A 13,621-nucleotide genomic window follows, 5' to 3' on the forward strand; every position below is an offset into this window, starting at 1 on the left:
TGAGGTTTCTTCTTTACAGCTAGTTTCCGTTTTCAGTCGTGACTTAAGTTGAAGAAGGTAGTTTCTCTATATTACAAGTAAGGACATTTCAGAATTACATAAAACCCCCCCTTACTGAACTTTTGTTCTTTTAACTCACTTTCTTTAAAATTCCAAATAAAGCCCTTATATTAAATTTTTAGTTCTAGAACTACCCTAGCTGCCATCTACTTATTTCTAAAGCTCTGTTTGTTTCTGAAATTACAAGAATACCCTTCAACCATTAAATTTGAGATTTTTAGTCATTCTTGTGGGCCTCAGCGATCCCACTTCAGTCTTTGGAATCCGGATCCGCATCAACCTTGCTGCCGGGGATATCTATTTTTGTTTTTCAAGGGTCTAGTGGTTACAGCCTTTTTTGTTTTACGACATGCAAGCACATCTATACAGGGCTAATGTCCATCTTGATGTAGTTGGGTGTGGGATTACTTGGGATTAATTTTGTAATTTAATTATCTATTTATTTCCTTTCTATTTCGTTCCTAGTTTTCTTCTGTTGATCCTTCCACACCGGTGAATCCCCTGTTCTGGGCGATACATCACAGCCCAAAGAATCGAAGGAATCTCCCTTGACACAAGCCCTTTCATCCTCAAACTTGGGGGCTAGAATCACCTCATTGAGGCGACCCAACTGCTGGGTTTTCTTGGCCAGGGCAACCTCTGCTGTGAGCTATTACTCCACGAACAGACCTGGAACACTGTTCATCGCTAGATCTGAGTTACAGGTGCAACAGCTTCCCCTTGCGTGCTGGTTGAGGTCCCTACCTGTCGGATTCAAGAGGCCTCAAGGTTTACAGCCCTCGCCTGAAATTTCAGGGCTATCCGAGGAGAACCAAAGGAGTTATCTCCTACGCAAGGTGCTGGACTTCCACTTCTTATCTTGGCTGTAGGCCCATATGCGATTCCGATTCTGATTTTGAAACCCGAATCCCCATCACATCTCCAATAAATAATATAATAATCATTTTGGTTTCAGATTAAATAAAGGAGGGAAAAAAATAGATAAGATGAGATGGCTCACCCTAAAGAATATTGACTAAATGGTCAATGATTAGACATTGGAACAGCATAAAGAATATAAGCACAGACCTGGGTGTTTGTTCCACGAGGTTGAAATCCACACTTCTCAACAACAGACGATCGTACAATCTCTGGGGTGGTTAGAGGTATAAAGCCCCTTTTCATAACTTCTGAAAGTGTCCAATTGATAAGGCCCATTTCTAGCAAAACCGCCTCATTCTTTAGGTAGTAGAATTTAGACCCACTTACCTGCACACACATATTATATTCATCAAGAAGATATCAGCGAATCAACACACCATTTTTTTTTCTGTAAAGAAATCAACACTTGAATCTCAATAATTTATGCTTTAAAACCCGATCAATAATCCATATACAATAAGAGGCAAGGGGAGAGGATCTGCAAGGGAAGTCAGTCTGAAGCTTTCTAGTAGTTGGTTTGGGTGAATGTGATTATTATTGGAGCAGCTAAGATGAAAGTGCAAATACGAGCATATCTATAGAGGTTTCTTTGGTCAAATTGAGCCATGAAAGGCACTTGTTCAAGATCAAAGAAGCAAACTAATGAAAATATGGATATTGTAGTGGTAGAATGGGATTTATCTTACATTGTTTATGGGCTTCTTCAAGACTACGATGACAATGATTTGAGCATATTCTATTAGCGGAATAATGAGGCATATATTTATTTGTTTTACCATCCATTTAGTTGTTGTTGTTGTTGTTGTTTTACACTGTTCTTAATGCTGAAGGATTTGTAGTATCCCGGATGTAATGCCATGATGGCGTATCTATTGTCATTGTGACACCCACTGTGAAAGCCACTCAACTATGACATGACAGCCTGTGGTTATAATTCACAGTTACTCTTCATGTTCAGATTGTGTTTTGGATAAGATTCCAGACCTTGTCAAAGAGCCCTTTTGTAGGAATTTTTTTAGAAGATTGGTTTAACTTTTGATTTTGGTGCTTTCCTATTGATTTTATTATGGAAGTGCTTTCCTATTGATTTTATTATGGAGGCTCTTATTTCCTACTGGTTGGATGACATAAGCTTCTATTTTAAGATAGCTTTATCTCTCCTATACCAACCACAGTGTTGACAATGTTATAAATGTGTTGGTAGTGTTATAAGGGTAGTTTGGGTATTCACATGTCTTGTTAAGGATTTGTATGTAATGACTTAATTTAGGGGTATACTTGTCTATCCCCTTTATTGTTGTTTCAATATATAAGCATTAGGGTCTTACGGTTTGGCTATTCACCCCTCAGTCATGGAACTGGCTATATGCAATGCCCCGACCTCAAAGGCAGGGTCGGCCAGCACAGCTGCTTCGGCATCAGCCTCTATATAAGCTGTCAGATCGATAGCCCTTTGGTCACGAGCAGAGGTGGAAGCCTCGGAACCACTCTCACTCCAAGGAGAAGATGACTCAGACCCAGATAAGGAAGAATGGGAGTGGTTGGAAGCATACGACCCATGGTCTGACAGGTCAGAAGGGATCCTTCTAATTACCCCTGCCAGATTAAAAGAAGACATAAGGGAAGGTCAGCACTTACTGATGGCTAGGGGGCAGGTCGGCCAAAGAGGAAATCTGAATTGTTGATATACTGAACTCTTCAGGCAGTGTACAGACAACTTGAAGACCCAAGAAGACGAACACCAACCAAACTGTGCTAAGCTCTCTCAAAGAAAATGTGAAGCACTGGAAGCAAAACTCACCCCCTTATACAGATCTCCACAGCCCAACGGTCACAAAATGCAATCTTTCGAGTTCACGAAGCAAGAATGGCGTGTCATCATTCCAAGACGCCCTTCTAAATCCCCATCACATCACCATTAATTGCGTACGGCCTCACACCACTGCCTCTCATGTGAAATTTTAAAAATCACGGGTCACCTTGACCCATTTCGCTTGGCCTAAAGGCATTCAAGCTGAGCAAAATAACCTCCAATGCATAAAAGCCAAGCTGAACAGGTCAAGATGAAGCCCCAATTGGAAAACCTCCAGCCGCGCTCAGGCACTTCAAGCCGAGCAAAATGGCCCAACGTAAATCAAAAAATGGAAAGCACCAAGGCATGAAAGCCAAGCTAAAGGCCCGAGATGATGCCCAAAATAGAAATAGAAAGTCTAGGGCCGCCACTCCGGCTTTGAAGAAGAGCAAAATGGGCCGAGGTAAAATCCAAAAGCGGAAAGCTCCAAGGCACAAAAGCCGAGCAAAATGAGCTGAGGTAAAATCCAAAACTGGAAAGCTCCAAGGCATAAAAGCCAAGCTAAACTGGACGAGATGGAGCCCAAAATAGAAAGCCTCAGGCCCTCACTCCAACTTTGAAGCCGAGTAAAATGGGCCAAGGTAAAATCCAAAAGTAGAAAACTCCAAGGCACAAAAGCTTAGCTTAATGGGCTAAGATGAAAGCCCAAAATGGAAAACCTCCAGCTGCGCTCAAGCACTTGAAGCCGAGTAAAATGAGCTAAGGTAAAATCCAAAAAAGGAAAGCTCCAAGGCATATAAGCCAAGCCAAAAGTCCCGAGATGAAGCCCAAAATGAAAAACCCTCAAGCCCTCGTTCTGGCTTTGAAGTCGAGCAAAATGGGCCAAGGTAAAATCCAAAAGTGGAAAGTCCAAAGGCATACAACCCAAGCTAAAAGAGTTGAGATAAAGCCCAAAAAAGGAAAACTAGTGGCTGATCATCCGAGGTACCCCAACTTGTGGCCGACCATCGAGGTAACCCAACATGTGGCCCACCAAGAAAATGAAAATCTTAAAAACCTTCATTCCCTCAGAAGACCCGTATTAGGCCCAAAGGAGTGGGGTCATCTGATATGCATAAAAATTACCGGCCTATAAGCGGTTGACAAGTGGTAGAGGACCAGTTCAAAAACAAACTCCTCATTGGCAAAGCCACAACAAGACTCGGACTACTCAAGGAGACGAAACTCCTTATGAGCAGAGTCACAATGGGAATAGACTCTCCGTTGTCGTATAGATAAGCCACGCGTGTAAGGGATGCAACTCAACACCTTATTTGGGAAGGACTCCCCTATTCGAGCAGGACTCTACCTCGTCTCCTTCTTTAAATAGGGAAGTAGGGACCTAGGTATTTTCACTTCACAGCCTCTGACACAACTACTCATTCCTTACCCATTTTCCCTTACTGCTATTGCATAAGATCTGACTTAAGCATCGGAAAGTCCCCCCTCGGAATCCGTTCCAGGCCTCTCTGCAGGTCATCCACATGGTAACAAATCAGAATCCAGCCACTACAAACTCCATGGATGCAACTTAGACAATACCCCATTTGCTTTGAAACTAAGAGTCTGAGACCATCTGTCACACAATCTTTAAGCGCAAAATTACGAAAAGTGTATGCCTTTACTCCATTCGGCCTGAACGCTAGATTATTGTTACAGCATTTTTAAGTGAAAAGTTGTGGGGAAAAAAATGCACATGCATGGCCATTTGCCACCATTGGTAGTAACTAACAGGAAACAAGGGCAGGTTAAAAAAAGTTCACATAAAAAGACAAGTCTAGATTTTTTTTTTTAAGCAAAGGCTTTATTTTAAAAAAGAAAAAGAAAGAGCCTCAACCCACAAAAGCAGGTATAGAAAATAGATGAGCCTGAACTTCATTTTAGGGATCAAGCAAAATGTTTGGACAGCAATTTTGGTAAAAACTATAAAGACACAGAGGAGAACTTGTGTTTTCCATTCATGGATGATTCTGGATTATTGTGTCCACAAAAAAGCAAGTGATGTAGATAAGTCACTTAATGAGCTTATTTTATTGCAAATAAGCCTTCGGTTGGGTTATGTATGTGTTGGGCCTTTGATCCTATGGGTTTTCTTTGTAATGGGTCACTTTAATTGGCCTAAAATTTGGGTAGAAAGTAGGAAAACGGGATTTAATTCATTAGTTTAGTTAGAGTCCTATTTTGAGTCTATTTCCTTTGTTATTTTAGTTTCTTAGTCAATTTAGGTTTTCCAATTAGTGAAGGATTGGGTTAGGCTTTTCCTTTTTAGTGTTTGAGTCAGTTTTGAGTCTTCTATATAAGTTTGTAAAGGGCTACAACATTGAATACGAATTTATTCATGAAAAAAAAAAGAAAAAGATGGCTTATGTAGTTGTGTTGTGGGATGCAGTTGGGTGAGATGCCTAAACCTGAGGGTAAGATGCTCATTCACTAATTCTTCTTCCCCTTTCTTAACCCTCCATCGAATTCTCTTTCTTTTTTTATTTTCCTTTTATTTGTTTGATGTGACAGAGTGTTTGAGAGCTAGAACCAAGCCTATTAGAAGACATCTTCTCTATTCAGCCATAATTTCAGATCCTACCCGGGATTAGGATCACTTGTGACTCTAGTTCTATATTAGCAAGTAATGCAGAATTCTTTTCCAGACATCCTAAAAATGTACTTATCTATTAAGAAGCAAAGAAGTACCAACTCCCAATATCTCTCATGATGAAATAGAAACACCACTAAAAAAACCAGATTTCCATTCATACTAATACCAAATAATACCTTAAATGAAACAGCATGGATACCTCTGCAGCTGCATCAAAATCAAAGAGATCAAGTTCTTTCCCAAGTTGGAGGTGGTCTTTGGCAGGGAAGTTGAACTCACGTGGACTACCAACCTATGAAGAAAAGAAAAGAAGAAAAAAAAATTAAGATGGAGAGATGTATGCACCTGGATACTGAACTCAACAACAGAGAATTTTAAATCCATGATACCATCTTTCTCAAAGCAGAGCAATCCTCCCCTCCTATTGGAACATCTGGATGAGCCATATTTGGTATACATTGTGATTCTTGTTGAAGCTTATCAGTGAGTAGAATGAGGTCTTCTTCCAAAGAGACAAGACCTTCCTTAAGATTCTTTCCTGCAAACACAATAAGACAGAGGAAACACTTAAAACCAAACAATGGCAGCCTGGCAGGAATAAGACAATGAAATAGTATTTGCCTTTTTCTATGAATTTCTGGCGCTCAGATGGATCTAGTTTTCCCTTCATCTTATTAGCAACCACATTTCTTTCCCCACGAAGCCGTTCAACTTCCTGCCATCTATGATTGAAAATTAGATTAAGCAAAAAAGAAGATTTTTCTTTCCTCAGATGTTTCTTGCTAATTTGCCACAGGATGCAGAAACTCATTGTTGCAAATTGCAGTACATGGAGCCATAGCTGCAATTGATGACTCAATAAAACATCCAACAACAATGGGCATAAATAACTATATATATATATATATATTTATGTGTTCTTCCAACTCAATAAAACATCCATCGAAATTACAAGTCCAATGCCAAAACCAAATTTCAAAAATTTAATGTTCCTACATCCAGCCAGAAAAATCAAATCTTTCAATCAGAATTCAAAAACAAACTACCTAAATCATTCAAGTTAACTGAATTAAGTTTAATAAATTCCTCAAAAACAGATATCATATAGAAGAAATCATTTCAATATTTTCCATTGATAACAGATGATTAAAGAACCCTAACCTTCTGAAGGTTAGACATTTTCTCATAAAGCTCAAGCACTAGCTCCAAATCAGCATTGGAGTTCCTGTTCTTAATATTTGCAGCAACAGCTTCTTTGTTGTCACGAATCCATTTGAAATCTATTGCAGCTCTCCATTGAGGTTTGGCAACTGAAACCAAACAAAGATAAAAGACGATAGGATTTCAAATCCACAGAAAAAGAAAATTAGCAAAAAAAAGGCAGATGGAGAGAGAGAGAGAGACCCTTACGGTCTTCATGGGAAATCGAGGTGGTCTGAAGGGCGGGGGGGGGGGGGGGGGGGGGGGGGGGGGGGGGGGGGGCTGGGGCTGGGGCTGAGCCCGGAGCTGAGAAAGCCCTGATGATGAAAGGAAGTGCAGACCTCTGCAACTTGAAGAAGTGTCCTAGAGGATGCAAGGTGAGGGTCTTGGGAAAAGTGGGTCTGAAGATGGAAGAAGATGGAACGGCTGCGAGTTTCAAGGACTGAAGTGTCGTCCCTCCTATACCCCGAGGAAAACCCATATCCGAGTCTACGAGTCTGCAAGTCCGCAAACGCCAATCACAGTGAGAGAGGGGTTTAGGTTTAGCAACAGATATTTTGAATGCTTCCACAGATGCACTTTCTCATCTACATTATCCTCATTTCTCGACAGAGAAGATACGTAAAAGATATCCGGACCGGCATCGTCAGCATCAGAATCGGTGAAATTTCGGCTAACCCCATCCCACCCGCCCTCCCTTTTTTAAACCCTAGTTTCCATAGAGGATTGATTCGACTCGAATCTGGTTTGATCAGAGTCAATTTGGATAAGCCATTTCGAACCCTGTTTGGCTGCTCCTTCGAGTCCACATCCTCAGCTGCTGCTGCACTGATCCAATAAGTATTTGGGTACACATCCTTACGAGCTCTCAGCCATCGGATGATCATTACACTAATATGGTGGGAGGAGAGGATGTGGAGGTTGCTTCTTCCCAAACGTAAATTTTTTTTTCTTTTTTTGGAAAGAAAAAAATCCTTCCAAGCAGCTAACCCCTCCCCTTCAGAAGAGGAAAAAAAAAAAATTTCTTAGCATATGCTTGGCTTTTAGTTTTTACTGCATGTAGCCAAGGTGTGCATGATAATCATTACGTTTCTTTATTTTTCTATTATTTTGTTTTTGAAAACAAAAAATAAAAGAAATCCGTTTGCTTAAGTTGGTTCTTTTTCTTTTCTTTTTTTTCAATAAATGAACCGAGACTAAAAGGTTACTAGGAAATTAAAAAAAAAACAAATCATCTTTTAGGAATTTATCTATCAGAGAAATAAGAAGGAGAAATAGGGTATGTGTTGCTCTTTAATGAACACATGAATAATTTAATAGGCAAAAAAAAAATAATTTCATATTTAAAATATAAAACACATCCAATGCAATTTCAACCACCACCACCTCCACCTCCACCACCATCACCACCACTACCACCAACTATGTCAAAATTTTGGGTATTTAATAACATTTTCTAAAATTATAAGTTTCATATACAGAAATTAATATGTGCTATTTTTTTAGCCCATAAATAGAAAATACTACACATTATCAAACACATTTTTTTACTCTAAAATATGGCTCATAAACAAAAACACAAAATGTCATTTTTAGATATATATTTCGCCCATAAATATAATGGCTATCATGCAGGCCCCAAGTTTCTTCAACCCGTCAATGCTCCTCTCAGCCTCCTCCATCTAGTGCTACATGCGATTGGATCAAGCCCCATATGACTTTGTTAAAAGTAAATTTTGGTGCAGCAATGGTCAAGATTTGGAAGAAGGTGACGATAAGCTTTGGGGAGGTTATGATTGCTTAAGCTCGGCCTATTGTCTTAGCCTCTCCTTTTATTGTCAAATCCATCGCTCTTCGTTTATCTATGCTTAGAGATGCGTCTGCAAGGTGGCCTTCGATGATTTTTAATGTAATTCTCAATAGTTGATCTATTCTTTAAAGTCAAAGAGTTTCAATGCCGATATCTGCTCTGTTGTTGATGATATTATATATCTTTCCTCTTTGTTTGTGGAGTGCAACTTCTGTTTCAACCATCATGGTGCTCTCTTCCTCTTCTAAATTGAGTTTCCTTGTAATGATGCTTGGTTGAATGGTATTTTGCTAAGGGAGGATTCTACCGTGACTAATTCCCCTTTGGATGTTTTCAATGAGTGAATTATCTTCTACCAAAAAAAAAAAAAAAGGTTACAAAACTTGGGACTTGAAATTGATCTCAACCAATATCGATCTGGATTGATATCAAATTGTTTGAAATCGATCGATTTGGACCGGACGAACTTACCCTCTTTTTTTTTTTTGTTATCTTTAGATTGTATCAATGGATGAGTATCAAATTGATCAAGACTTGGGATCAATCCCAACCGATAATTATAAATTAATTTCCCATGGCAACTGGTAAATCAGACTATCAGAGTGTGGCAGAGATCTACCTTAGGCCTGTATTGACACTTATATAAGGCAAAGAGATGTGCCATTCTTCATTCATATATTGTATATCATCCTATTATTTATCATCTCTACTTTTTTTTAATACAAATTTCTCATCTCATTCGAAAATTCTAAAACAGAAATTGGAAGTCGATAGGTATTGATTGCAGGTCACCTCATGGTTTTCAAAAATTGATGATTGGAAAAAAAAGGCTCAGTGGATTGAAATCCCCCTTCTAGGATGGGGATTGAATGAATGTCTCAGAGGACCTTTGGCCCGGATTCCTATTGTCTTTGAACTAAAATCCTGAATTTTAGAATCAATCTCTCTTTCTCTCTTCTTATCCAAAATAACTGAGATTGAAATCAATATTGATTTCAATCGATTCAGTTTGAACTTGATTTGCTTCGTTCAAAACTTCTATGGTTTTGATGGATGGTTGTATTTTTAATTTCACTCTGTTTCTTCTCTTCAATCCCATTTGTTTGGTGAATATAAGGATGTAGGAAAGGAAAAGTAATGGCCCCAACATGTAATGGGGGTCAAAGAACAATAAAAGGAAAAGAAAGAAAAAAAAAGTATGGCAAGCAAATGAAATTTTATAAATTTTTTTTATTCTGCTATGTAGTAAAGTTCTGGATGCCACATGTCATAAAGTCATTTCTCTCAAAATTATATCCAAAATGGTAGTATTTCAAGAAGTTGGGAGAAATTAATGACTTGTCACGTAGGCAGACGTGTTTCTTTAATTCATGTGGTTGATTGCTTTGTTTCTCACCCTCAAAACAACCAAACTACTAAATTTTTTTTTTTATTTTTTGAATTTTATGAAAATCCTATAATTATTGACCCTTATGGGTGTCAAACGATCGATCCAGTCTGGTTTTGGTCGAGTTGAATCGGTTTCAATATAACAATGTGGGAGACTAAAACCAAATTGTTAAGGAACTTTAGTTTTCGAAAAGTTTTGATTTCGGTTTGATACCATTTTAGTTTATTTCGGTTTTTCATATTGGGTTAACACCAGTTTAGATTGGTTTTGTTTTTGAGCTTGAACTATAAAGAAATCTTACATTCATAATTTGTAGCGGAAAAAAAAATTCCATAAAAACACTTAAATCATCTTCACCAAATCAAACAAGTAAACAAGTAGGAATATGCTACCAAAAAAAAAAAAAAAAAAAAAAAAACAACTACCACTAGGAAGAGGAAGTTGATTTAATCTATTAATGTTATAAATTATAAGGGAAAGATAGATAATATTGAAATCAATAAATAAATAGAGTTTGTGGCGAAATCATTGTTACAAATTAAATCATTGTAAGGGAAAGATAATTATATTGAAACCAATTAATAACTAATTACAAGAAGAAAACTAATATTGAAATCAAAAAAATAATTTTACTATCAAATCATTCATTTAATTGTCTAATTAATTTTGTATAGTGAACAAGAAATCAATGGACGTATTGTTATAATTTATAAATCAATTTCCCTATTCATAACGTCATATTCATTAATTTGTTACAATTCCCTTTACAACAATAAATATTTTCACTAATATTGAAATCAATGGATAATTAATTAAATGTTAATAACCTAATAATCAAGCCTAACTGGCCTTATTGGGCCTTTTGGCTTGCATCGTGACAGTTGTTTATGTAATCTAATTGGCTCAGTCAACCTCTGGGCATCTACTAATCCGGCTAATTGAGCCTTAAAAGTGCTATTGCACCATTAAAACCTTAAACATGTCTTAAATGTGCTTTAACCGGGTGGGTTCGTTGAGCATTAATCAAATGGACTCTATCAGACTTGCCAGGCCGGGCTGAAATCTGACAACACTAGGAGTAATGATGATGATAGTGAGAGTAAAAGGGTATTTTAGGAATTACATCTAATAGATAAGTTTTAATGCTTTTTGATTGGTGGATGGAACCATACCACCATGTCACATTTCTTACAAAAATATTTTACTCATACCACATAACTGGTTGAGCACAGAAAACTTCTGTCCAAAAAAAGAAAGAAGCATGCAATTTTAAGGGTAAAATAGGAAGAAAAAAAATTGTATTATGTATTATTAACAATAGATTTTGAGACTTTTTGGTTCACCATTTACTCGGGTCTCTTCTATTTTATCTATTTTGTCCAAATCATCCTTATTTCCCGGACTCTCCTTTTTATTTTTATAGATGTTTCTTCCTTACCTTACCCCTTCTCTTCCATTTCTGAGATGTCTTTCAGTTTCTTACTAACAATTGGTGACGGCATTCTGCCTAAATGATACAGTAACACTCCAGACCACATTGTGGTTACTTATCAATGAACTGATTTTTTAAGTTAAGTGTTCAAGTGAATCATTGGCTAAATGTCCAATATAAAAGAACCGTTCTATTTTGAGGTGGATAAGAATTTTATTGGAACAACAATTTCATTAGTTTATTCAAATATCTCGATGAGATATGAACTATGATTCGACCACGGGCCACTTTTTTAAAGAAAAGAAAAAGATATAGGCCACATGGCAGCTAAAACACAGTTCAAATTTGAAAAACAAAGAGACACAAAGTCTAGTATATCAGGTTTTAATCCAATAAAAATTGACCACGTGGAAAATTAAAAATTGAAAAATGGAAGAATCTAGACTACGTAGAAAGCGCATAGAAGTAGGAGTACCAAAGAAGTATAAATGGAGTAAACTATTGACTTTGAGTGGAAATCTAACACGTGTTTAAATCTAAACTATATTTCTTAGATATCCAACGGTGTTATTCCTTCTAAAGAATTCTGTTGGTCGACCCCCTTCCCACTCATACTTTTCTGGATACGTAATACGAAATTACCGCTAATTTGATTGTTATCAGAATCAGATTCTATCTAAGTAAGTAACAAACTTGACAGATAAATAGATTATCAGTTTAAATTAAAAGGAGTCTTTACTTCTTCAAAACCCTAGAGAGAGAGAGCAAACACATCACTCTAAGCAGCCATGGCTTCTCTTCCCTCTGCAACAATGCGATCACCGCCACGACCACCACCTCCTTCTCCTCGCCATTCTCCTCCTCCTGACAATGTAGTTGATGATGATGATAACTCTGATTACTTCAACTCCTTCCCACCTGGTTTCAGGTTTCGTCCTCTTGATCATGAGCTTATTGATTATTATCTGAAGAAAAAGGTTGCGAATCACCCACTACCCATGAATCAAATCCGAGAGGTTCAGCTTTACAAGCATAACCCTGAGGAGCTCGCTGGTATGTTTCTAATCTTATTGCATTAAAAAAGAAAAGTACATACTTTGAGAAGTACAAGTTCGGATCAGGTTCTCCTATGGTCCTGTGATGAACACATGGAATCCATGTGCTAATTGCACACCGTTAGAGTTCTCCTACAAAGAACTGATTTGCTCTTAAGTACACCATATCTCGATAATATCAAGAGTGGCCTTACCTAAATCCCGTAACACCACAACCCTTATGTTTAGTTGCCACCCTTGAATTTGGAACCCTGAATAGATGGCTGTGATAAGCCGGAGGAAGGTGAGGATGACGTGACACACGTTCTGTAATATAACTGATTCCTATAGATAATTTAATTCCTTTTATTTTTTCATGAGTTCCTTATATTTCTCTTTTAATTATTCAAAGTAGCAAGTATTGACTTTTATTTATTTATTTATTTATTTTTTTGTCTCAGCTTCGAATTGAAGACCTCTAGGAGATCTAATTTTGATTTTATAGCAATCTTGGATTATTTTTCTTCTTCTGCTGCTTCGAAGACCTTTAAGGGATCGAATTTTGATTTTCAATCAATCTTCATTGTTTTTTTCTTTCTTTATTGCTAATTTATATTTTTATTCCACTCGAAAAGAAAATCTGCATCTCTCTCTCTCTCTCTCTCTCTCTCTCTCTCTTTTCTTTAATAGAGGTAACAAAAGATTTCTATTATGTACATTCTGTTATGTTCTAATTCAGTATTACAACTAATTTCTTTTCTAAATCAGTTGTGAAATCTAAAATTATTTTTAAGTGAATTCATAATTATTAAGTGACTTCATAATTTTGGTCGTGATTGTCTTATATTTGTTAGTACTATTTGTATTATGGACATATATTTAATTTTTTTTTTGTTTATTTGATTGTTCTATAGAGAAATACCGACCATATGGAGAGAAAGAATGGTATTTTTTCACTCCTAGAGATCGGAAGTATAAAAATGGAAATAGACCAAATAGGGCAGCTGGAAATGGGTATTGGAAAGCAACTGGAGCAGACACATTAATAAAAAGTAATGGCCAACTTGTTGGCTATAGGAAGTCATTAGTTTTCTACGTTGGAAAGGCTCCCAAGGGTGACAAATCAGACTGGATTATGCATGAGTATCGGGTCAAAGAAAGTGGTACTTCTCGAATTAATAGAGGACCTAATGATATGAAGGTTATGTATCTCCCTATGTTTTTGTTATTTAATCCTTTTCTAAACAAACATTATTTTTTCACTATTATTTATTTATTTATTTATTATTTTTTTTGTAGTTGGATGACTGGGTCTTATGTAAGATATATAAGAAGCCAGAAAAGCCAGAA

At 37.1% G+C, this 13,621-nt stretch overlaps 2 protein-coding genes across 6 annotated transcripts; one reads left to right on the plus strand and one right to left on the minus strand.

Annotated features, from left to right (window-relative positions):
- Positions 1–1,068: 1,068 nt before the first annotated feature.
- LOC122062698 (serine--tRNA ligase, chloroplastic/mitochondrial-like) lies at positions 1,069–7,270 on the minus strand. 5 transcript variants are annotated; one of them, XM_042626343.1, is made up of 6 exons: positions 6,816–7,270; positions 6,567–6,715; positions 6,027–6,120; positions 5,795–5,943; positions 5,605–5,697; positions 1,069–1,308 (listed from the first exon to the last, which is right to left on the minus strand). In XM_042626343.1, exons 1-6 carry the CDS (start codon positions 7,084–7,086, stop codon positions 1,084–1,086), a joined length of 981 nt encoding a protein of 326 aa, XP_042482277.1. In that variant the 5' UTR covers positions 7,087–7,270; the 3' UTR covers positions 1,069–1,083. The 5 variants fall into 5 exon arrangements, with proteins under 5 accessions (XP_042482277.1, XP_042482276.1, XP_042482280.1 ...); XM_042626342.1 differs by having other exon boundaries at positions 6,810–7,270; XM_042626346.1 differs by having other exon boundaries at positions 6,027–6,127; positions 6,816–6,864.
- Positions 7,271–12,025: 4,755 nt separating this feature from the next.
- On the plus strand, positions 12,026–13,614 carry LOC122062697 (NAC domain-containing protein JA2-like; the record flags this gene model as incomplete). The annotated part of the gene is made up of 3 exons (XM_042626341.1): positions 12,026–12,290; positions 13,186–13,472; positions 13,571–13,614. Coding segments are annotated over exons 1-3 (596 nt in total), but the record flags the coding sequence as incomplete, so codon positions are not given.
- Positions 13,615–13,621: the final 7 nt, after the last annotated feature.

Source organism: Macadamia integrifolia, unplaced genomic scaffold (genome assembly GCF_013358625.1).
Source record: "Macadamia integrifolia cultivar HAES 741 unplaced genomic scaffold, SCU_Mint_v3 scaffold1090, whole genome shotgun sequence".
In the NCBI taxonomy this organism is placed as follows: Eukaryota; Viridiplantae; Streptophyta; class Magnoliopsida; order Proteales; family Proteaceae; genus Macadamia; species Macadamia integrifolia.